Genomic DNA, 25,172 nt, shown 5'->3' with positions numbered 1-25,172 from the left:
ATGCACTTTTATGTATGCCAATAAATGACAATAATACTAATTTAGCATATATATGCCAAATTTTATTTACTGGACTACTACATGCAAACATGCATGTGCAAAAATAAATCTTTGTGTCACTACAGATACTTGCATGAAGAATTACTATATTGCTGTACTTGTTTGTATTACAACATTTGGGTGTTTTTTTAGTATACTACTATTATAATTTCGATTTACGATATTATCTTTTCTTAAACTTTGTGCTAAAAACAACCACAAATGATATTCAATTTTGAAAGCAGCTTATAATTTATCTAAGTAGTTATCCAATTGTGGCATTTCTACTTTGATACCTTTTCTTTCTCTAATGTTCATAATAATTTTATATGAATTTTTGTTTGAATCAAAAGGATCATCATATAATACTGACCAGTGATCGAAGACACATTGTGGAAATGCTTGACCAGATGTAGCAGCACGTAATGCAGATGTGAAACCAAAAGATTCTGCGACTGGTAAATGTGCTTGGATTTTTAATAATGGTGTTCCTAATTTTTGGTCTTCAGATATAACAATACCTCTTCTTTTGTTTAAAACACTATATACACCACTAACAACATCTTGTGGGCAACTAATATCGACAAGATATATTGGTTCTACTAATCTTGGTACTGCTGTTAATTCACATGCATATATACATTTTTTACAAGCGGGCATAATTTGTCCTGCACCTCTGTGAATAGCATCAGCGTGCATATGAACGTCTAACATTCTGAATTCACATCCTCTCATATTTTCTTCACATAAAACACCTTCCTTTGATGCCCATTGGAAAGCAGCTACACAATGAACTTTAATTTCATTCATATATTGTATACCACTTGTGTTATCTGTTAAAAGATTTGGACCAATAGTTTCTGGACCAAATGCCCATATTTTTAATGCTAAGTTTTTATCCCATTGATAATTACTGTGTAAGTAGTTTGCTCTAGTTTTTGGATCATCTTTATCGGATACTTTACCTTTATCAATATCTTCTGGTAATCCTTCAGCCAATGGATAAGCTTTCATAAATAGACGATTGTGTTTATTTGGTGATTTACCTAAACATGTAATTGTTGATTCTTCAGTAACAGTTTCTCTATATGAAACGACTGGGTCAGAAACAATAAAGTCAATTTGTGCATATTCGTCTTTTAAATCTTTTAAGCAAATTTCAATGTGTAATTCACCACAACCAGATATAATGTGTTCTCCAGATTCATCAGTAGTACATAAAACTAATGGATCAGATTTAGCTAATTTTTTAAGACCGTCAACTAATTTTGGTAATTGTTTGCTATCCTTTGGTTTAACCGCAACACGGACGACAGGAGATACACTATATTTCATATCAGCAATGTTATGGGCTTCTTTAAATGTAGTAATTGTTCCTGATTTTACAATATATTGATCAACACCAACCAAACAACATGTGTTACCACATGGTACATCTTGAACTTGTTCAGTATATCTACCCATCATTAATACAGTTCTTTGAATATTTTTTTCATATAAATCTGTTTTTTCTCCTGGTACATAATGTGGACCTTGGATTCTAACTTTTTGTCCTGTAGCAACTGTTCCTGAGAACACACGACCAAATGCATAAAATCTTCCCTTATCAGATGTGGGAACCATTTTTGATATATACATCATTAATGGACCATTAGGATCACAATTACGTATAGCATTAGCTGCTTCATCATCCATGGGACCTTCATATAAATTTTCAACACGATATTTTTGTGCAGTTGCTGGGGATGGTAAGTGAGTAACAATCATTTCTAATAAAGTATCTCCTGCTGGTAACCATATTTGCATAGCTTTTTTTAATAATTGTTTACCAGTTAATAATTTATCGTCTCCCTTTAATTCAACACCGATGTTTTGTAACATCTTTGTGTATTTCTCTTTATCATCATTCATAATTGATTGACATAAGTTTAAGATTGGTTCCATAATAAATTGACAAAAACCTCTTTTATAACCTTCTTGTTGATTTTTTGACCATTTCTTTGTTTTAGCATCATAAAAACTGTTACCCCATAAACGTTGCATCATTTTACTTTTTTCAATACCGAATTTTTTGGAATATATTCTTGAGAAAGTTTCTAAAGTAAATGCCCAACCTTGTAAACCAGAACCAAAAGATACAGTACCTTTTTCGGGATATACTTGAATATCTCCCATTAATTTGTCAGTATATGTAGAAATAATAACATTTACACTTTCAATAGTTCTTGCAAAAGTTTGATAAATATCTTCAACTTCCATTTGTAATTCTAATAATGCTCTGTCAACTTTATTAACGTGTAATACTGGCTTAATTCTTTCTCCTAAAGCTTGATACAAAACAGTTTCTGTTTGTACACATACACCTTCAATAGTATCAACAACAACTAAAGCACCATCTGTAACTCTTAATGCAGCTGTAACTTCTGATGAAAAGTCAACGTGTCCTGGTGAATCAATTAAGTTGATAAGAAAAGGTTTTTTTCCTTCTCCATCTTCTAAATCGTGTTCAAAATACATAGATATACCAGTTGACTTAATGGTAATACACCTTTCTTGTTCATCGGCACGAGTATCAGTAAAACGAGCATCTCCTGCATGCTTACTAGATATAATACCGGCCTTTGATACCAAAGAATCTGTTAATGTTGATTTTCCGTGGTCGACATGTGCTATAACGGACATGTTCCTAATTTGTTTGGTTTTGTTCATGATCTCACGAACCTGATCTACTGTAAAGTTCACCATTTTGTTCTATTATTTTAAAATGAAAAAATATTTATGTTTTTTTTTTTTATATTCTTAAATTAATTTTTTTTCAACTGTGTAAATACAGTATTATATATATTATTTTCTTATAATAATATATTGCTATTTGTTTAATTTTTTTATATAGTTCTTTACAAATATGTAAAATAAAGTAATTGCATATCGTGTATAATTTAATTATATAATACTTTGTTATTATATTTTCTATGACGCATATGCTCTACATGTATATATATTGATTAATTTTTTGTTAAATAAAGTTTTTTATGAAAAATATTTCATATCATAAATTTTAATTATATTATTATGCATCAAAATATTTTTATTTATCTTTGTAAGCATATTTATGTATATAATAAATTTCCATACCTCTTATAAATATATATGATATTTATATATATGTGCTTAATATAATTCACTTATTTTGTTTTGCTTTTTATTAAATTCAGAAATAATAGCAATGTTGTTTTATTACTCTACATTTTTTTAATTTTGCATTAAAAAATATGCATATATAGTACGTATTTAACACGTTTTTTTTAATTAGTGAGTATATATATTCCTAACAAAAAAAAAATTTTAGCTATATTCATGCACATAATAATATAATATACTACTTAAACCGTATTCATTCTACATGTATACTTAGTATGTTTTATTTTTTTCAAGCCTAACAATCCATAATTATCGCCAAAAGTATAATATAGCGTATACATTATAATATGTTGTATGCAATATAATCCATATGATATGATATATGCATAATATTTTATAAATTATTCCTTTAAAATAAAAAAAATATTTGGGGTAACTAATTTTACAAGTTCCTCGAAGTGCGTTAATATATTTATGCATACTCCTTTATATAGGTGGAAAAACTAATATTTTAAAGGATTGTTTTTTATTACGTATAAATCATATATGCATTTTTTATAATAGCCAAAAATTGTTATATATAACGAAAAATATTGCTTGTAATAATAGGGTGCTTGCTTGGTTTTTTATATTTTTTTTTCAATTGTTTATACACAGAACTATCGGCATCTATCAAAGGGGTATAAAAAGATGTTATATAATAATTTGTTAAAAATCGTGAATCCATTATTTTTGTTTAAACTAGTTTAAACTTCTATTTTTTTAAATTATTACACAATTTATTTATATATAACATATGTATTTCTTAATTTTTTTAAATATTATGTAATTTTAATTAATGTAAGAATTTTATGATTAGAGAAAAGTAAAAATAATATAAAATTGGGGTAATAAGTGTGAAAGTGAAAATTGTGTTTTCTTAAGCATTTACTATATAGAGAATTTTATAAATGCCTTTTACTTATGATTTTATTTTTTTGAGGGAAAACTTATAATATAAAAAAAATATATATAATATATAACCATATAATAAGCTTGGGGAATGGCATATAGGCATAAGCATTATATTGTATATAATAACATATTTTGTGTGAGGAATTAGAATAATTAATTTCTTTAAATAAGGAAAAGTCAAAAGAAACAATGTTTCGAAAAATGCTTTATCGTTATTTTTAAAATTGGTTTATTATTTTATTATTATTTTTTGTGTGTGGTGTTATACACAATATGAATTCATCCTAGATGCAATTTTTTTTGAAAATGCATCAAATTAACTATCTATATCAGCATGGATAAAACAAAATATACAACATTATAACTAAAGAAATCACAATTAATATTCCATTTTTTATATATGCATAAATGCTTAATTCTTTAAATACGCATTTACTATATAGTCGTTAAAAAATTGTTCTATTCAATATAGCATTATGCATCTGGTTCATAAATCACAGACGCTTTAATAGTATTACATATATGGAGAATATGTTAATATATATTTTTATATGTACTAAAGGTATTTATTCTCTTTTCATATTTGTTAAAATCTATAATATATTTTCTTTTATTCTTTAAATATGGTTCCTTCATTAAAATAAAATGGTCATAGACAGGTATATAATTTTGAAAACTATTGGCATTAAAGATTTTATAGTAAAAAAAATGTATTACATACTTTTATATATATATAATTCAAATTATGAAATAATATTGTGATGATTGGAAAACAGTATAAATGCTTATTCGTTTTTTTACAAAATATTTTGTATATTTTTATAGGTCTTTAAAATTGTTTCATATGTAATACATGCAAATATATGAAAAATATTATTCAAATGTAATAAGAATGTAAAACATAACATAAAATTTCATCATGGTAAAATATTTATACATCAATAGGGATTATATTGTTCGTTTTTAATTTATTTTCCATGTTTTATATTTTATTCATACCAATCATAATGTATATGAATATTTTTAATTTTTTTATTCGCATAATTTCCGAGGTAATTTATTATTGAAATATATACAAGAATGGAAATTTTTGAAAATAAAAAATGATGAAATATTTTCGTTTTATTTGATAATACCATAATGCTTCATAAAATTTAAATATATATTTTTTGAATTTTTATGTAAAAAAATAGCAGTAATATCAGTAATGATAAATATTTTATAATCCAATGTAATAGTCTTTTAATAGCAAATATTTTTTTTTGTAAACAAATTTAACATATGATCGCCAAAGATAACAAGCTTATTAGTTACATAAACAAATAATTGAGAAAGGGATTGAAAAATCAAGTATATAATACATATTCACATAAAGGGATGAATAAATTTTCCATAAAACAAAAATTTATAAATAGGAAACTGTGAATAACATATCGAGAGAAGTTTTGGAGGTCTTCTGAGTTATGCATATTTATTATACTGAACAAACCCCAAAAAATGTGTGCAATGCATAAAATGAATAGCATTCATTGAACTAAAGCAAACAAAAAAAACTCCACACAAATAAAAGATAAGCATATTACTATAACCACGATAAATGCTAAACAAAAACAAATAAGACGCTTTTCAAAAATAAAGAGTAAAGGGAAAAAATAAAAAAAATACTTTAAAACTGACGGTTTAGAGAAAATATGTTTTCTCTATTTAAGTCTTATTTTTCTAATTCTGGAAACCCGAAAGAATTGAGAATTTTAATTATTGGTGAGGGTGGTTCAGGAAAAACGAGCTTATTTAATCTAATAGCAAATTATCACAATAAAAGTAAATATGATATAATAAATACGCAATATTTAATAAATGGTAATAATGGTAATTGTCCGCTTGGCTTTAATACAAAAAAAATATGTGTAAATAAAGGCAATTTACAAATATATGATATTGAAGGAACAGAAACTAATACGATAAATATTTATGATTGCTATTATGATGATACGGATGTTATATTTTATGTAATAGATGCAAAATCTGAACTCAACATATTTAAATTGATTATATATTTATGTTACCTATGCACAAATGGAATTAATAGCATAAAAAAAAAACAACAAATGAAAGAGGAAACAAAAGAACACCAAGATGGTGAAAATATTGTAGAAGATGATAAGGAATTTATAAAACCAATTATTATATTGGCAAATAAATCAGAAGAATTCTCATATTATTCGTCACCTTGCATATACAATTATATAAGATCTTTAGATATATATGATAATGAAAAGTTTAAGAACTTTTTTTTATCAGATGATAATATATATTTAAATGATTATTTATGCTTGCTATATAAAAGGGTAGTTGAATTATTTATTGCAAATAATACTCCATTAGAAAAGTTTATATTAAAAGAAAATGACGAAAAATCTGAAATTAAAAAGGAAGCTATGATAAATAAATTCAATAAAATTATAAATGATATCAAACTTAATAATAAAAGTTTTATATCTAGTGATGAATTGGAAAATAATGAAATATTGTCAAACATTATGAAAGATATAATTAATAAACAGATAAATAATTATAAGCATGTATCAATAGAAGTATATAATATTAGTGTATTAAAAAATAAAGGAGTATATGATGTTATTGAAACTATTTTTTTAAAATATTGCGAAAAAGATATTAACATAAATGAAACAAGCATTCATGGTGTAGATCTTAATAATGTAAATATAACAAAAAGCCATCAAAACTATAAAAGATTAGATGGAAATTCTTTTGTAGTATCAAATTCACTTATGAATGGTAATGTCAATCAAACAAATGAAGCATTATTTGAATATAAAAGTAATTTAAATCGCCAAAAACACACATATGAAAATGATGCATATCACACTGGTCATATAAACCCTCAAAAATTGGATAGTAAAAAAGAACTAGATATGCATCCCCATAATAGCAGAAGTAATAAATTATCCAGTTTATATAATGAAAATAATTCAAATGCTTATAATAGTGTAATGCATTATAAAAATAAAACAAAAAAAATAAATTTTTATGGAAACAATAAAGAATGTATACTGTACGAAAATAATAAGGATGCAATTAACATATTTATAGAACATATACAACATACCCATTTTGGAAAAAATACATATGAAAATATTGCTGATAGCATAAATTTTTTAAATATGAAAACTATAGAATTAAAAGATGAAACTATTGCCCACGATGAAAAAGATAAACATGAAGAAGATACATGTTCAAAACAATTACAGAATTCTGGATATAAGGATATTCCTATTTATGAGGAAATGAAAACAATAGATGATGAAAAATTGGTTATTCATAAAGAATATACCAAAGAAGAATCATCTATTAGCGAAAAAAAAGATAATATGGAGAACTATTCAATTGAGAAACCTGAAAATACAGAGGCCGAAGTGGAAGAAAGAGTACCTTCTTTAAGTGAACTAAAAGAGGAAAAGAAATGTATTAGCAGTGCTGAAACTATAGAAATTAAAGATGATAATGATGATATATTGTATGATGAAAGCTCAATGTTTTTGGAAGAAGGAACAAATGAAAATGATTATAAGCATTTGCTACATGTTGAAACAAAAAATGAAACAGATTTTCCCAATGTAGGCAATGAAAACAATACTTCTATTGAAATGGATAATTTACATTGTGATGATAATAAATTTGAGCATAAACACGAAAAAAATATAAAAAATGAAAAAATAAGCGAATCATCTGAAGAATTAATAGCATATAAAGAATCTATGATCTTCGATAATTGCACGAATAATACTTCTTATACTGATTATTCTTCAAATGAAGAAAATAGTAGCAATAATTTTATCCAACCTCAGAATGAATTTAAAGAAAACCCAAATAAGGGGGAAAGCGACCAAAATTATGTATATAAATCAAAAATTAATAAAAAAAGATATTCATGTATCAAAAAAAAAACAAAAGAAACATTTTTATGTAATGCAAATTCCAACGATCTAGGGCCATGCTCTAGTGATTCCCTTGAAGATCCAAATTTGATGAATGTTATGTGCATTGATTCGCTGAAAGAAATTTAAATATAATAAAGATGAAAACCTGGATGCCTATACATTGCATATTTGTGTAATGTTAATATAAACTATAATACTTTTTTGTAATATCATTTTTGTTTCTATTTTTTATTTGACTTTACTAATTTGTTTATTTATTCGTTTTTTTTTGTATATATTTATATTTTATGACCCAACACAACCATACTACCCCAAACATTCGTAAATGATCAATTATAAGATTATTTATTATTCAAATATGCAATTCAGCATATAATATAGTTTAAGTTTAAACGCAAATATTAAAATGCACCAAAATAAAACAACATATGCTTCCATGTAAGTACACATGAGGGCAAAGCATTAATGGTCGATTCAAAAATTGTAATATGATGACAAAAAAAATAAGAATAGATAAATGAGATATGAAATATTAATTAATTTAATTATATAAACAAAAAAATGGTGGTTACACATTTTCCACGACAACTGATGTCGCAGAGCCTAAATAATTGTTTATAGATGCGCAACCAAATTTCATATCAAAATTTTTTAAAATAGTTATTAATGATATAAGAATTCTTGAACCTGATACAGCAGTTGGATGCCCCAATGATAAAGCTCCTCCATTAATATTTACATTAGACATATCTATGCCCAAATTTTTAACATTAAAAATAACATCTAATGCGGAAGATTCATTAATTTCATAATAATCAACAAATGATTTATTAATTTTTTTTAAGCATTTTAATATAGAATACGAAATACTTAAGGGGGAATCACAAGATTGCACAGATGCATTATCATAAGCTACAATTTCTACTAATGGATTTAAACCAAGCTCATTAATTTTGTCTTCACTCATTAAAACGATTGAGCATGCGCCATCAGCAAATGGTGCTATATTATAATTTGTAATAATATTTTCACTACTTAAATTACAAATATTATCAATATTACATTTTTTATATATTTCATCAGTGTCAATAACTGTTTTTTCGTATTCTAATGTATTTTTTTTTTTTTGAATTATTAAAGGAAATATTTCTTGGGGTATTAAATTTTCACTATATGCATTTGCTGCTCTTTTATACGAATTTATAACATAATTATCTAAATCAATTCTTGGAATTTTATGTTTTTTACAAAATAATTCCATATTATTATTTTTTTTTAATTCCTTATTATTTGATATATATTCATATCCATCATGTATTATACTATCATTAAAAGTAATATTCCCTAATTTGCATGTTTCTGTTCTTAATTTTTTCAAAAAAAACGAACTTTGAGACATTGATTCCATTGATCCAACAACACAAACATCTTTTCCTGATCTTATTAAATCATATCCTAAAGTCACTGCATCTAATCCACTACAACACAAATTATTAATAAGATGGGTTTTTGCATTCATGTTAATACCTAAGAAAAGATAAAAGGTGAGCCCAAAAAATACGATAATAATTCCAGTTGTATACATTCTTAAACATATTCAGGTGTAAATGATAAAGATGATTATTCTGTATGCTGATAAATGATGCCAGCAACAGGTAAAAGCACACGCATATGTGACAAAACTTGATCAAATACATAAGCAAACATCATAATGGAAGTGCCAATTTGTTATAAAAAAACATATACAATCGAACCTGTAGAAACAAGGATTTTTTGAAGAGGTAAAGGTCCACATCCACTAGAAAATGATTGACCAAAAATTACACAATCAACTATGTCTTTTTCTATTTGGCTTCTTTCTAGTGATTTTAATATTGTGGGTATAGCTATTCGAAAAAAAAAATGAAAAACAAATAAGGAAAATAATTAATATACATTCATATCGACAACAATGAAGAAAGGATCTATATTCAAGTAAAAACATAATTTTTTAGTGGTATTTCTTTATTTTTTAAAACCTAATTTATGCACAGGTATTTGAGAAATTGATCCGCATAAAGAGCCTATAGGGGTTCGAGCATACCCTGCAACAAAAACTTTTTTAACATTACTTGCTATCATTGTTATGTTCCTTTATTGTTCGCATTTTTCTTGATATATAATTTTGATAGGAACTTTGGAAACATATTTGATTGATCTACTATATTGAGAGCATTTGCTTAAATAAGCTAATATGTATGTGCATATGCAAAATCAACCATGTATAATAAATCAAGTAGCTATGTGGCACTTTATTTTGTTCATGCTATATTATGTGAATGTTTTTTGAAGCGATTTTTCTAAAAAATAAATGATTGTATCATTATTATATATTTGCATTATATAAAATGTAAAATAATAATAATTTTATAAACTAATTGAATTCCATAATTTTATATATAAAAGAATTAATATGCATTTTATAATATAATATTAAGAAAAAATAATATTCACTACAACACATAATCTATAAAAGAATCTATAGTTGAGTAATTTCTAAAATTATCCTTTTTATTGATATATGTAGAGCACAATTAAAATAAGCAAGTATCCAAAAAATGGTAAGATGAAAAAAAAAAATTTCAAAATATAACGGTCAACAGGAAACAAAATTAGTATACGCACATTTAAATAAATATATATATTTACGAAATAAAAATAGTATATATATTGCAGTAAATTTTGTTTTTAGTATCTTTTCTAGCAGATTGGGGATGCAAAATGTTTTGTAAAAAGTTAAGCAACTGTTTTTGCTTTTCTACATAGAAGAAAAATAAATATGCGCATAATACACAATATTCTATATTATACATACTTATAAATGATTTTTTTTAAAAATAAATGAATGTAATGATGAACTAACCCAGATTGAATATTCATGATGGATCTTTCGAAAGAATAATAACAATAAAAAAACCAAAAAAAAACGAAGGGAAAATACCCAGCATACAAAAACATATGATTAAAAAAAAGAAAGTGAAAAATGTTCAGAAGCTTAGCTTTAAGATGTAAAACTAAAACTAAAGGACAAGTAAAATGGAAAATTAACGAAAACAATGTTGAATATAAAAATTTAAAAATAAAATGGGATGACAAAAATGTTGATTTACAAATATGTGATTTATTACCAAGCAATAGAAGTAATATAGAATTATTAGAACTTAAAAATATGAATATAATAAAAGATATTAAAAAAACGAAATTTGATTGTGTAATTTTTGGAATTGGATATGTTGATTATGATAAAATATTAAAGTCTTTTAATAGAGCTGATTTAGTTCAAAGGAAAGCTATAGATTCTATACATGCTAATTTAAAAAAAGTTAATGGGCAATACATATCAATAATACAACAATGCCTTCTTTTAAATATCCCGCATTTTTGTTTAGGGAGAGATAGACTAACAGAACTTACAAGTATTGGTACAGCTATATTTAATAACCCTAAGGAAATACTTTCTTTGTTATATTATTTTCTAGTGAATAGTGAACAAAATGATAAAAGCAATATTCAATCGAATAATAACCTTGGAATTAAAACAGATGAAGATGAATACAATTTACAAAATAATGCTCCAAATTTTTACAATGCTCTTGTTCAGGAAAATGCTCTATATTTAATATACAATTTTCATGCAACTTTGCTAAGAATATTGCGATCTAAATATTACATACCCCCATATATGACACCCTCCAATATTAACTACACCAACATCGGAAATAAAGGGCAAAATACAGCTCATTTAAAAAAAAGTATTTTTTCTTTTTTCAACGAAACTACATATGATATAATAAATAATATGAGAAACACCATAAGAAAGTCTGGATTATATTCAGAATTTGAAATACCACAAGGGAAAAAGGATATTAATATTTTAATAATTTGTGATAGCATATGTGTAGACTATTTTTACAATTATATAAAAAAAAATTTTAATCAATGGTACAATATAAGCCCATTTTACAATGAATTATATACATTAGAAAAAAAAAATACATATAAATTTGTATTAGCATTATTTTTATTTATAATAGCGCCAGTCGCATGGACATTAACTTTTTTAATAAAATATGGTTATGAATTATGGGTAGAATATTTTACAAAAGGAAAAGCTATAACAGTTGGGGGAAATCCATTTTTTAAAAATTCAAGATTAATTGATATCAATGAAATTGATAATAATCCAGAAATTAATGATAATTTTGTTAATTCAATAAACAAAAAAAATATACAATTTGAAACTGTAAGTGCCTTGGGTGGCTTAATGCAATGGTTTAAAAATAAAACTCGAGATTAGTTTTTTTTCATGTCCTATTAATGCAAAAGGTATATATGCATTATATATATTTATACATATTTTTTATGTGCGCACATCTGTGTAAACTATATGGTATTTATTGTATAGTGTTGCATTGTAAAATTTATTTAAAAATTCATATTTTTAGGGGAATATAAGGCATATACATAATATGCACTTACATAGCTATGCCATTTATTTACCCCTATAGTTATATACATTTTGTTTAACACTAACTATTAACATATTTTTTTTTATTATTTGATTTTAACAATTATTATAGTTATATTTGAAACAAAAAAATTAAATTAAAAGGAAATGTAAGTAAAGATATCGAAATAATAATATGACATATGTCTATGCAAATATAGAGAATTTGCCACTGTCATAATTATTATTTTGACTATATACATACCCATATTAGGGGGATATTAGATAAAAATAAACAAACGAAAAATTACAATTGCATTATGTTGTGCATCAAAAAATACAATAATAATAGAATCATAAAATAATAATAAATCGAACATAAATGAATTTGTGCTTTCCATTGCCAATTTTTATATTATAGCATATATTGAATTGCTATATTACAAATATATGATTTATTTTTTGTTTTCTTATGAGTCACTATCTTCCCTTCTATGCCTTCTTTCCTTATGTCTTTCTCTACTTCTGTGGCCTTTTTCGGTTCCCCTATCTCTTTTTTCATGCCTTCGTTTTTTATCTCTTTCTCTATGCTCACGTCTGTCAATTGTATCGGAATCCTTTCCCCTACGATTTTTGTCTATGCTCTCAGAACTATCTCTATTTCTTTTTTTATTTTTATAACGATCTATACTCCTAATGCTTCTTTCGCTGCTTTCATCGCCTCGCCTTCTTTTAGCATGCCGATTATGGCCACGACGATGCTCATGATTAGAACGAGAGTCAGATGAATCACTATCATATTCTGCTTTTTTCTTTTTCATAATTCTATTATTATTCTTTTTATCTCTAATTGGCGATTGACTAGAATAACTTTGTCTGCTTAAGGATCGCTCCTTTTTCTGCTTTTCTTTCTTTTTTTTTGTGTGGCTAGAAGCAACACTATTACTGTCGCTTTTATTATTATCATTTTCACTACTACTATTATCAGAATTGTTGATGGTATGGTTTGACTCTTTATCATCTTGTTCGCTAGTAGATTCTTTCTTTTTGCTGTAATATTTTTTTATATCATTTAAAATATCCAGCGTTTCATCCTTATTTAGAGAATTTTCTGGTTTATTATTTTTTGTGTGGCTCTTGTCTTTTTTTTTTACACCATCTAATGAGGGTTTCTTTTTGTCCTTTATATTGCTTTCGTCGGATGATGTGATAGTACCACGCTTGTTAGAATTATTTCGTTTACTATGCTTATTGTCATGCTTCCTTTTGTTTACATGCTCCTCATCTGAGCTCTCATCATTTCTTACTAACGATGGTGATACTTTTATGTCACCTTCTTTCTTTTTATTATTTTTGGATTTTTTATTATGCATATTTTCAGGAGAATGATTTTTTTTAGAAGTATCACTAGTTTTATGACTATCTTTCTTAGCATCCCTTTTTGTTTTTATCTTAGTTTTTCTATGCTGATTATCGCTATCACTATCATTGTCACTGTTGCTTCGTAGTTCTCTTTTACTACGATGCTTGTTTTTTTTATTACGTTTATAATTTTTATCATCATCGCTATCATTATCGCTGCTTTGAGATTTTCCTTTTTTACGAGACCTTTCCTTTAATGCGCGTTTATTACCCCTTGATCTGCGTGAACTAGTTGAACGATCGGAATTTTTTATTCTATCGTCATCTGATGTTGCATTGGAATCATTTCTGTTTGGCGTATCAGGAATACTACTTATAACAGATAGCCTTATTGGAAGTGATGATTTGCCATTTATTTTTTTACTGCTTTTTTTATGTCTTATATTTGATGAGCTTCGTGAATCACTGTGTTCTGATGTATTAGAAGTACGCTTGCTAGAATCGCTAGAATAATCAGATTTATGAGAACTACCCGAACTAGACTCGGATCGATATCTTTTTTTCCGTCTTCTATTTCGTCTGCAATCACTTCCGCTGCTACTGGCGTCGCTTTCATCGCTACTACTACTAGCACTACTACTATCACCACTGCTACTGTCACTACTACTGCTATCGCTTTCGCTATCGTTGTTATCTTTTTTTTGTTTCTTTGCTGCTTCCTCACTCTCCTTTAACTGCATATCTTCTCTCTTTTTATCGTCCTTTTTAATTTTCAAAACTTTTTGTAAGTTTTCTATTTGTTTTCTTTTTCTATCATTTAGCATGTGTATATTTTCATTAGCATCAATTTTCCGATTTTTATTTACATTAAACTTTTCTTCTGTATTTTTTTTTTCATAATATTCATCATATAATTTTTTTCTATAATTATTAATTAGTTCTTCAATATTTTCTTTTCCTTCTTCTTTAATTTTTTCTTCATATAGTAAAACTCCTAACTCTATTTTTCTTTTTTCTGAATGTTCAATAATTGAAAAATCACAAGTATATTTTTTATCGACAATATTATTCATACTAACTTCATTTCGAAATTTTTCATAATCTCTAACTGTATTTTTGGCACGGCGGATGTGTGCCAAGTTACTTTGAATATATCCATTTGTTCCTGAACCTCGTGGAGTTTTTAATCCAATACCGTTATACATTTTGTATTATTGTATTGTTTTACTTTTTATTTATTATTATTTTTTTTTTTTGATACTGTTTAGACGTAACAATGATCAATTTATAGCCAATATGATCTATATATGTTATGTCCATCATGAGGAAAAACATACATATAAATAATTACATGCGAATGTATATGTATGTTCTCCTTCTTTAATATCCTTTTTAAATTAAAAATGTTCCATTTCTTCGAAAATTGTTTAATGTTTTGTTGTTTAAATATTAAAAATGAAAGAATTCAGTTATCAAAAAGGATATGACATATATATTACAAAAACAATATATGATATATTCTATTGGTGAATATAATATTACTTTATATATATAAGTAAATAAAAATATATCGATTTATTCTTTTTTTAAAATTACTTTAGTATTGATATTACTTATTTTTTTATGCTTTTTCAAATAATATAAATATGTTCTTTATAATCCATCATCATTTGTGCTCGTTTAAGTTGTAACATGGATAATTTTACAAAATAATTATCATTTTGAAATGTTATTATCGATATTTATATATTCCCATCACATAATTATATAAATTTTCTTATTTTTATGTTTTAAATAAAAATGAAATATAATGATAAAAAAAAAAAAAAAAAAAAAAGGTGGAAAAAAAAATGAAAAAATAAATAGCGCTTAATACTTCGCTCCGCCTTTTCAAAAAAATATAGAGTATGCAGTAAAATCTTTTATGTGTTAAGGAATTTAAATATGGGATAAAATTATGATTATAAGAAAGTAAGGATAAAAAAATATATTAACAATCAAGAGGCGAATTCTATTGGCAGTTTCAATTGTATAATTTTTGTATGTAAAATATACATAAATAGTAATAATATATAAAAAGGAAAAAAAAGTAAAGGTCTTTTAAATAGATTATATACATATATATGCATATACAATTTTTAAATAAAACTTTTACACAAGAGTTACTTAAAGCTTTCTTATGGTGAAACTGTTTTCATATGCAAAGGGAAATTACAATTTGTTTTTAAAACGACATTTGAATCAATGCATAGGAACAAGGAGAGGGGTGCATAGCCCAAGTTCAACTACATATAATGAGAAAATTGACAACAATGGCACAAACCCTAAAAAAAGACCATGGCTAATTATAAAAGATAACTGTGTTAAAAATATATTAAATGGTTTTCCTTGGATATACTCAAAGGACGTCAAAAATGACAACGATTTGGTTTTATATAGTCCCTGTATTGTTAATATAAAAAATGAATTTAATGAAAATATTGGAGTAGGAATATACAATAAAAATTCAACGATTGTGTCTAGAATATTAAGTATGAATGTTAACGAAAATATAAATGAAGAATTTTTTAATAATAAAATAAAAAAGGCATATGAAAAAAGATTGGAATTATTTCCAAACGATAATTTTTTTAGGGTTGTTAATGCAGAAAGTGATTTTTTACCAGGAATTGTAATAGATAAATATAATAAGTTAGTGTCTGTTCAAGTAAATGCAAGTGGAATGGATGTGTTATTACACATTATATTAAAGAGTATTGAAAATGTTTTAAATCCCGATACAATTATTTTAAAAAATGATAGTCAAATACGCAAACTTGAAAAATTGTCGTTAACTAAATTAGTATATAAAGGGTTGTATAAACCACCAATAGAAATTAGAGAAAATGGATTAACATTTTTTACTGATATATTAAAAGGGCAAAAAACAGGATGGTATTATGACCAAAGAGATAATCGTTCAATGCTTATTTCATATTGTAAAGATAAAAATGTTTTAGATTTATTTTCATATGTTGGAGGATTTGGAATTACGTTAGCTTATTATGGTGCTAATGAAGTAACGTGTGTTGATTCTTCTTATTTGGCCATAGAAAATGGAATAAAATCTGCTCAGTATAATAATGTTTTAAATAAAATTAACTTTGTGCATACATGTGTTAAGAAATTCCTTAACATATCTTTACACGTAAAATTAGAGACACCACATAATAGAAATAATAATATACCATTACTTGAGAAAAGCGATGAGCAAACTGATGAATACTTGGACAATGAATTGGAAGAACAAAATGAAAACAATATGATAGCAATCAAAAAAACAGAACATGATAAAAAGAGCACATTACATTCGGATATGCAAAATATATATATATATGAAAAAAGTAAAGATAATCGTATTGATCTCGACGATATAGAAAAATTATTAATTAAAAATAATAATTATGATTTTTTCCAAAAAAAATATGATGTTATATTAATAGATCCCCCACCATTAGCACGTAATAACTATTTATTACCAGCAGCTTTAAAAGTTTATCAAAAGCTTTTGTATGCATCATTTAAAATAATACAAAAACCTGGTTATGTATTTGTATCAAGTTGTAACAGATTAATAGGTTACAATGAATTAGTTTTATGTATAAGAAGAGCTTTGAATTGGGCAAAATGTGAAGGCGTAATAATAGGGGAGGGAAGAGTAAGTTCGGACCACCCTGTTCATGTTTCATTACCTGAGACAAAATATTTAACATCTATCCTATTAATGATTACTTAAACTAATTTTATTTATAATTTTTGTAATTTGTATTTGTTTTATTTTTTTAACTTTTTTTATGAAAAAATGCATAACAAAAAATTAACATTTTCGAATTAACTTTTCAATGAGGCGAATAAAAAAGTTCGCCTATTTTTCTGTATACCTTCAATTTCCCAGTATAATAATTTTATGAATATTTTGAATATTAAATAATATAAGGTATAATATATGTTATATTTCGTTCATGTTTAAAATCGATATATATTTATATAAAATTATATTGAAAGCAGAATAAAATGAATAATAGCTAATATTACTAATTTAAATGTAAAGAGAATATCGGCAATAAGTCTCTATAATTTTTCTACAATTTTAATTTTAGGTGTATACCTACAGAGATATAATAAATTCTTTTATTCAAAATTAAATTTAAAAAGGTTATTTCGTAGGAATGTTACGCCTAAAAAATATATATTATTTATGAAATATGTTTTTTATCTTTATAAATAAATTAAATAAATAATATTATATATATTTCATAGTAGTTGTTTCTACTTTAAGAAGCTTGAATTCGTGTATAAAATGATTAGGGTAAGCAAATATATAATATAAATAAATTATCCCTAAGCTATAAATAATAACAATAAGCAATGAATGTGCAACATTTTGAAAAACAGTTATTAAATCAAAAAAATCGCAAATATACAAATGGCAAAGCAAAACAAAGCAAAAGTAATATAATTTAATTATAAAAGATGGGAAATTAAAAATATATACTCTATAATTATTTCGAGACAATATTACATAAATATTTGTAATTTTCATATTAAATGTATTTAATAGTGCGAATAAAGATATACAAATAAATAAAATGTGCACATATAATATGTATACAATATGCATATTTACACATGAACCATTGTTTTTATATTCGACTTCGATTTGACTATATCACATAAAAATAATCCTTCACAGCAACGTTACTAATTTTAATATATTATAAGTATATATACAAATAAATAAATTAATATAGTATGTATATATGGCTTAACCTAAAATATTAGTTGGAATTTTGTTTTATCCATTCCACACTATTTTGAAGCATGCATGTACTAAATAATAATAATACTACTACCATTATTATTATTTTTTTTTCATATTATTTGTGTGCTTTTCACTATTTTACTTTATTATAATTTTTTAATATATTTTTTGAGTTATGAGTACTGGCTGGAATTTTAATTTTGGCCGCAAGTATGCCGAAAGGAGAAGAAAAGAAGAACTAAACTACATAAACATATTCAATCAAAATGAGATAAACAATTTAAATGAAAACCCTGAAGTTTTTAGAGAGGGCTTAAATTGTGGACCTGCTGGCCGAAATGCATTATTAAGATGGATAGAATGTAATAAAAAGAAAGATCCTAAACAACACAAACTAAATGTTTTACACACACACATATATATACATACTTATGCATATTTGCTTGTTTATTTTTTTATGTTAGATAATTACCGATTAAAAAATGACAAAGAAAATAGTAATCCTGCAGTTAGAGCATGCAAAGTGTGGCGACAAACACAATCATTTCAAGATGTTGCATTATCTGGTTTGATGGATTTTCTTAAATTTTTAAATATTCCTAAACACATAACATATAAACATGTATTTAAAAATTATTTATCTCCAAAATTCATAAATAAAGTTAAATCAGTGGAAAAGTCTCAAAAATGGTAACTAAGAAAAAAAAATATACATGCAAATGTATAACATTGTGTTTATTACACTAGCTAATTTCATAAATATAATTCCTACTATATTTTTTTTTACAGTTTAACAAAGCTAGCTAAAAAAATGATGTTAATGTTTCAAGTACGCGAAATACAACCATTATTCTCTATGGTATTAGATAAAATAAATATTATTCCTATAGATATTTTAAAAGTATTAGTAGAAGATACACCCGCTGCTAAATCCTTTTATGAAATTACTTCGATTAATGTTAAACGGAAAATATGGATATTATGCCCAGAATTATTTTTTGAAGAAGTAGAGCATATTATAGAAGAAATAATATTACGAATGAAGTTAAAAAATAATCACTATTATATAACTAATTTGATTAATAGCATAATAGAATTAATAGGTGAAGGGAATGAACAAATTTTTCTTTATAATCTATTTTTACATATAATACGATTAAAATGTTTGCAATCCATTTTAAATGAAAAGGAGCCCAGTTCATCGAATTTTTCGCATGAACACACACCGTGTGCAGAAAATGAAACAAAAACGAATCCTTCTTCGGCAAATGCTTCGTCAGTAAATTTATTGCCAGCAAATGCTTCTTCGGCAAATTTATTGTCAGCAAATTTTTTGCCAGCAAATGCTTCTTCAGCAGATGCTAATAATACGGCGCCTCTGGATAAGGGTATAAGTGACGAAATAATACAAAGAGAAAAAGATTCAAATATTACCCCGGAAAATAGAAAAAGTAATAGCGAAATTGGTGAATGCATACAAGAGAATAACGAATCTGGGACCGTTGAAACTCGGAATATGCGTGCATCACAAGATGATGCTAGTTCTTGTTCTTCTCATCTTTCAGAACATTTTGAAACAAAATTAAAAAAATTAGAAATAATTTTTGATAAAATCATGAATAATAATAAAAATGTGCATAAAGAAAAAAAAAAAAAAAAAAAATGTAATAACAACTCTAAATTATATGTTATAAAAATGCATGAATATATCCATAATAGTGGCTCATTTGAGTATTTACAGATGAGAGATACTGTGGATACAAGTGAAGATACTACATTGGATATAAGTAAAAGTGAAATATTTTCAAACAGTATTGAAAATAAAGAAGTTTATAGCAATATAAATAGAAGTAGTAGCGATACTATTTACACAAATAGTTGCCATTATGATACAAATGAGAAAAAACGAAATATTTCGGATAATATCATTGGTAATATTACTACTAGTAATAATAAGGAAAAAAAAGAAACTGATGAAGAGGACAAAAATAAATCTACTAATAGAAAATTTGATAAAGATTATTATAAAAAAATATTAATACTACCTTTTGATAATATGTTTTATAGCAACCTTAGATTATTATTTTGTTTGCAATATAAAGAAAAATATAATCTTAAAGATGAAGAAATTACTAAGATAGATAGATATTATCCCATTGTTGAATTTATTAACAGTATTATAAAAGACGGAACATTATGTTTTTCTGATGAAATAAAAACACAAGAAATAATAAAAAAAACAAAAAATTCAATTAAAATAAAAAATATTGATGATTTATGTGAATATTCATTATTATTTAATAATATATTATTAAAATATTCTATTATAAATGGTATTTGTTTTAATTTTTATAACAACAATTTCGATCTACTGACACAAAAAAATAATGTGAATTTTTGGGCATCCATTTTTTATTTTGGAATTTATAATAATTTTTTTGTTTTAATCAAATATGCTATAGATATTATAGATTATAAGCATAGGAAAAAAAAAAATAAAAAAATAAAATTATATCAACAAAATGACGAAATCCCTATTTTTAAAACACACAATAATCCGATCACTGAAAGTTATGGCAATTTAAATTACACTCATGAAAACTTTCATATTGAAAAAAAAGCAAGCGAAATAATCAGTAATAATTTTATGAAAGAGCAAAATGGATATGAAAAGTTAAATTACGAATATGAACAGAATGGTGAAGACTATTATGGAATGGAAATCGATGAAAGAAATACGGCAATATCAAAAAAGAGAAAAGCAGGACAAAATCAATGGGAAAATGAGGTCTATGCAGAATTTACAAATATTTCCGAAGAAGAAGAAGAAGATAAATGGATAGAAGAGGGATATGATGAGAACAATGAAGATGAAAATATAAAAAATAATATGAACTATTATAATAAATTGAAAAAGAAAAAATCCGCTTCATCAATTGGGGCATATGATGATCATAGGTATTTAGACAAAGAAAAACGAAAGGAGGAAAAAAAAAATTATAAATATGTAAATATAGAAAACAAAAAGGAAGATAATCATATGAACTATATTCATGAATCAAATGAAAATTGTAAACCTAAAGATAATAATGATGATAGTGATGATGAAATTAGTAGTAACTATAATAACATTTTTCTAATGGAAGAAATAAAAAATAAAACACAGAAATTATTTATGAATGAACATAAAGAAAGTTATTTAAAAATTCCATTAAATAGCATTCTAAAATATATAATAACATCAGACAATCGAAGTAATGATGATTTTTTTTCGTTTTTTAATTTTTTTTCTGAAGATATTGATAATAAAAAAAAAGGAAAAACTATAAAGGACAAAAATAGCATATTATTATTATCAGCTTTATTAAATATACCTCAAATAAATTATTTAAAAATCCATATTTTTTTCACAATTATAGATGAATTTTTTTATGAAGAAAAAATAAATACACGGAACATTTCTGCAGATTATTATAATACGAAAAGTACTAGTGATTATAATGAAAATAATGCAGAATTAAAAAAATCAGAAGAAAATAAAAAAAAAAATATTTTTTTTAAAAGTGAAACTAGTAGTGTAACATCAAGTACAAACAAATTAGAGTCTAATAATATAGAAAGACAAAACTCTGGAAATAATTCTCAAAGTTTTGGAACACTTACAGTCAATAATGCATTGAGTACTAGCAGTAATAGTATACAATCGCCTAGCATTAACAGCATAAATAAAATTTTGAATAGTTCAGATAATATAGATAAAAACAAAACTGCGGAATCAATTCACAATGAAAATGCTAGTATGAAATGTAGTTATGATAGCACACCAAATAATGATAAGGACAAAAGGCTAAGCCGCCAGAAAGAAGATCAAATGAGTAGTACTGAAAAGACAACCACTGCTAATTCTAGTATTATCCGAACTAATAGTAGTAGCAATTTGTATGCCTCTCAGAATAAAAAGGATTTATATCATATTGGCGACAAGCTCTTGAGGAATATAAAAGATATGAATAACGAAATAAGTAGAAGTTATTTTTTTACGAATAACACCGATATGAAATGTATAAACGATATATTAAACTGTAGTAATGATGATGAATTTAAAGATAGCTATAAAGACGATCAAAAAGTTGATAATTTAAACATTATAAAAAACGAACAAATAAATATTAATAAAAATAATGATAATTTAATCACCTTTGAAAATGATGAAAAAAAACGAGGAGAAATATACAAAAACACTTTTTATTTCTGCGAAATATCAAATAGAATACTCCAAAAATCAGATAATTTTAAAGGAAATAGTAAAATAAAAAAATATTTACCCTATGTTTTAAAAACATCTTATATGTCTTTAAATTTCTTAAAACAAGCTAATACAATAAACATATATATAAAATATATGTATTTATATGAATATTTATATCACATGATATTAAACAGAATATTACATATTAGTACTATTAACTCATTTCCATTTTTACAAAATGTTATTTTAAAAGATTTATCTTACTATTATGAAGATTTCAAAAAAAGCAAAATAAAAAATTTTTGGAAATTTTACTTATATTCACATACATTAATTGATATGAATAAAAATAACAGTTATTTAATCAGCAAATTATTTCATAATAATGCTATTGATTATTTTATAAAACTTTTCTATTCTCTGTCTTTTTACAACTCGATTTTTTCTGTCCTTTTCCTCAAGATGATGGAGGTAATATATATACTTATGCAACATATTCATGCATATTCTATTTTTGATATTCCTATGTGCATAAATCAGTCTTAAAATTAAATAAAATAGATTTATTCTCATTATAATGGCTTAAAATTTATATCCTTTCCAGACCCCATTGTTTTACAAGAGCGTTGAACACAAGAAGACTGAAGTTTTACAAAACCTGTGGATGTAAGCGGAAAAAATAACACCAAAATGAAGAAATACCTTATTCACATAAAATTGTTGCATTTCATTCTTTATAATCTTTCTGCATTCTTTAATTAATGATAACAATTATAATGCCAACGTTTTGTCTTTTTTGTAGAGGAGCCCATGAATTGATTTTTTCAAGCGATGACAAGGAAAAAAGAAATTCCATTGAGGTATAAAGAAAAAACATACATGCATAAATTAAACAGAAAATATTTATTGTACATGCTATATACAATATTAACATTATTTTGCACCACACGTTTTTTCTGCTTTCTTTAATTTTTTAGTACAAGCTTTGGATCAATTCGTATAATAAGCTTTACGAAAAGTTATACTAACGAATTGTTATTATATTTAAGACCGACATATTTATTCGTAAAATGTTTATAGTGCATTGCTTAAAAACAAGTTAAGGAAACAATTATTCTTATGAACAAAATAATATTTATTTATTGGGTTCCTATAATATGCTACCGATTTTGAAGGGTTAAAAAACTTTTATAAAATTACCTATGCAATATATAACCTTTTTTATTTTTTTCATTTTTTATAAATTTGTAACGCTTTGATATTATCTATACTTTATTATGAGGATACTGGCTTATTTTTTTTTACTGTCCTTTATAATTTATATATTGACATATATATATGTGTGCATGTATGTTTATGTATGATTATGTATAAACATTGAATTTAATTTACTTTTGTCTTTTTTTATTATTTTAAAAGTTTTTATTTGTATATACCTTACAACTATAACATAATTTACAGTTTTGTAAAATTATGTGCCATATTTTTATTAAAAATTCTTATAAAATATATTCCACAAAAATGTTGGAAACATTAGAAAAATAAATATGATCTCTCTTGAGACTGTCATATTTTTAGAACACCAACAAAATGAATAAAATACCATCATAAATCATATAATGGGAAAAGGATGTAAAAAAAAACATAAAAATATTGAATAACCGAAAATAAAAATTGTTATGTAGAACTGTAGTAGGAAATTATTAGCTAATATAGAGAATTAGTTTACATACAAAATCTGTGTTCAATTTTGAACTACATTTTGTTGTGGCAAAATAAAAAAAATAAGGATAAAAAGAAAATAAAATTAATAAATTAATTATTTTAAATATCATACATATAGCAGTATAACATAAAAAAAGCTTAAGATATAAATATAAAATAGATTGATGAATAGGTTTATTTCTATAACTTATTAAAATGTGAAAAAATAATAAAATATTGTTTATATATAATATTATTTTGTTTTGTAATAACTTTTCATAAATTAAAAAAACTTATATATCGGGTAATTCATTTATGTTTGGTAAAGATAAATATATATAGTATAATCGTACACTATATACACTACTAATTTATTATGCATATATTTTTTTCCTTATATAGTAGGAGATTTTGAAAATTAATTTTCATATAGTATCCCTTTTTGAAGAAATAAATAAAAAAATATGGAATAAT

At 24.7% G+C, this 25,172-nt stretch overlaps 7 protein-coding genes across 7 annotated transcripts; 4 read left to right on the top strand and 3 right to left on the bottom strand.

The window, feature by feature from the left end:
- Window positions 1-285: 285 nt before the first annotated feature.
- On the bottom strand, window positions 286-2,784 carry PCHAS_1318100 (elongation factor 2, putative; the record flags this gene model as incomplete). Its single annotated transcript, XM_736543.2, has 1 exon — window positions 286-2,784. One exon carries the CDS (start codon window positions 2,782-2,784, stop codon window positions 286-288), a length of 2,499 nt encoding a protein of 832 aa, XP_741636.2.
- Window positions 2,785-5,825: 3,041 nt separating this feature from the next.
- PCHAS_1318000 (conserved Plasmodium protein, unknown function) lies at window positions 5,826-8,222 on the top strand (the record flags this gene model as incomplete). The annotated part of the gene is made up of 1 exon (XM_736100.2): window positions 5,826-8,222. One exon carries the CDS (start codon window positions 5,826-5,828, stop codon window positions 8,220-8,222), a length of 2,397 nt encoding a protein of 798 aa, XP_741193.2.
- Window positions 8,223-8,664: 442 nt separating this feature from the next.
- PCHAS_1317900 (acetyl-CoA acetyltransferase, putative) lies at window positions 8,665-10,217 on the bottom strand (the record flags this gene model as incomplete). The annotated part of the gene is made up of 3 exons (XM_016799168.1): window positions 8,665-9,623; window positions 9,851-9,982; window positions 10,115-10,217. 3 exons carry the CDS (start codon window positions 10,215-10,217, stop codon window positions 8,665-8,667), a joined length of 1,194 nt encoding a protein of 397 aa, XP_016654497.1.
- Window positions 10,218-11,118: 901 nt separating this feature from the next.
- PCHAS_1317800 (conserved protein, unknown function) lies at window positions 11,119-12,432 on the top strand (the record flags this gene model as incomplete). Its single annotated transcript, XM_728247.2, has 1 exon — window positions 11,119-12,432. One exon carries the CDS (start codon window positions 11,119-11,121, stop codon window positions 12,430-12,432), a length of 1,314 nt encoding a protein of 437 aa, XP_733340.2.
- Window positions 12,433-13,052: 620 nt separating this feature from the next.
- On the bottom strand, window positions 13,053-15,149 carry PCHAS_1317700 (conserved Plasmodium protein, unknown function; the record flags this gene model as incomplete). The annotated part of the gene is made up of 1 exon (XM_740780.2): window positions 13,053-15,149. One exon carries the CDS (start codon window positions 15,147-15,149, stop codon window positions 13,053-13,055), a length of 2,097 nt encoding a protein of 698 aa, XP_745873.2.
- Window positions 15,150-16,123: 974 nt separating this feature from the next.
- PCHAS_1317600 (S-adenosylmethionine-dependent methyltransferase, putative) lies at window positions 16,124-17,719 on the top strand (the record flags this gene model as incomplete). The annotated part of the gene is made up of 1 exon (XM_016799167.1): window positions 16,124-17,719. One exon carries the CDS (start codon window positions 16,124-16,126, stop codon window positions 17,717-17,719), a length of 1,596 nt encoding a protein of 531 aa, XP_016654496.1.
- Window positions 17,720-18,920: 1,201 nt separating this feature from the next.
- PCHAS_1317500 (conserved Plasmodium protein, unknown function) lies at window positions 18,921-24,022 on the top strand (the record flags this gene model as incomplete). Its single annotated transcript, XM_016799166.1, has 6 exons — window positions 18,921-19,107; window positions 19,210-19,435; window positions 19,535-23,465; window positions 23,599-23,660; window positions 23,797-23,854; window positions 23,972-24,022. 6 exons carry the CDS (start codon window positions 18,921-18,923, stop codon window positions 24,020-24,022), a joined length of 4,515 nt encoding a protein of 1,504 aa, XP_016654495.1.
- Between the last annotated feature and the right edge of the window lie 1,150 nt (window positions 24,023-25,172).

Source organism: Plasmodium chabaudi, assembly GCF_900002335.3.
Source record: "Plasmodium chabaudi chabaudi strain AS genome assembly, chromosome: 13".
Lineage (NCBI taxonomy): Eukaryota > Apicomplexa > Aconoidasida > Haemosporida > Plasmodiidae > Plasmodium > Plasmodium chabaudi.
The sequence above is the reverse complement of the archived record's forward strand: the minus strand, read 5'-3'. Positions and strand labels throughout refer to the sequence as shown.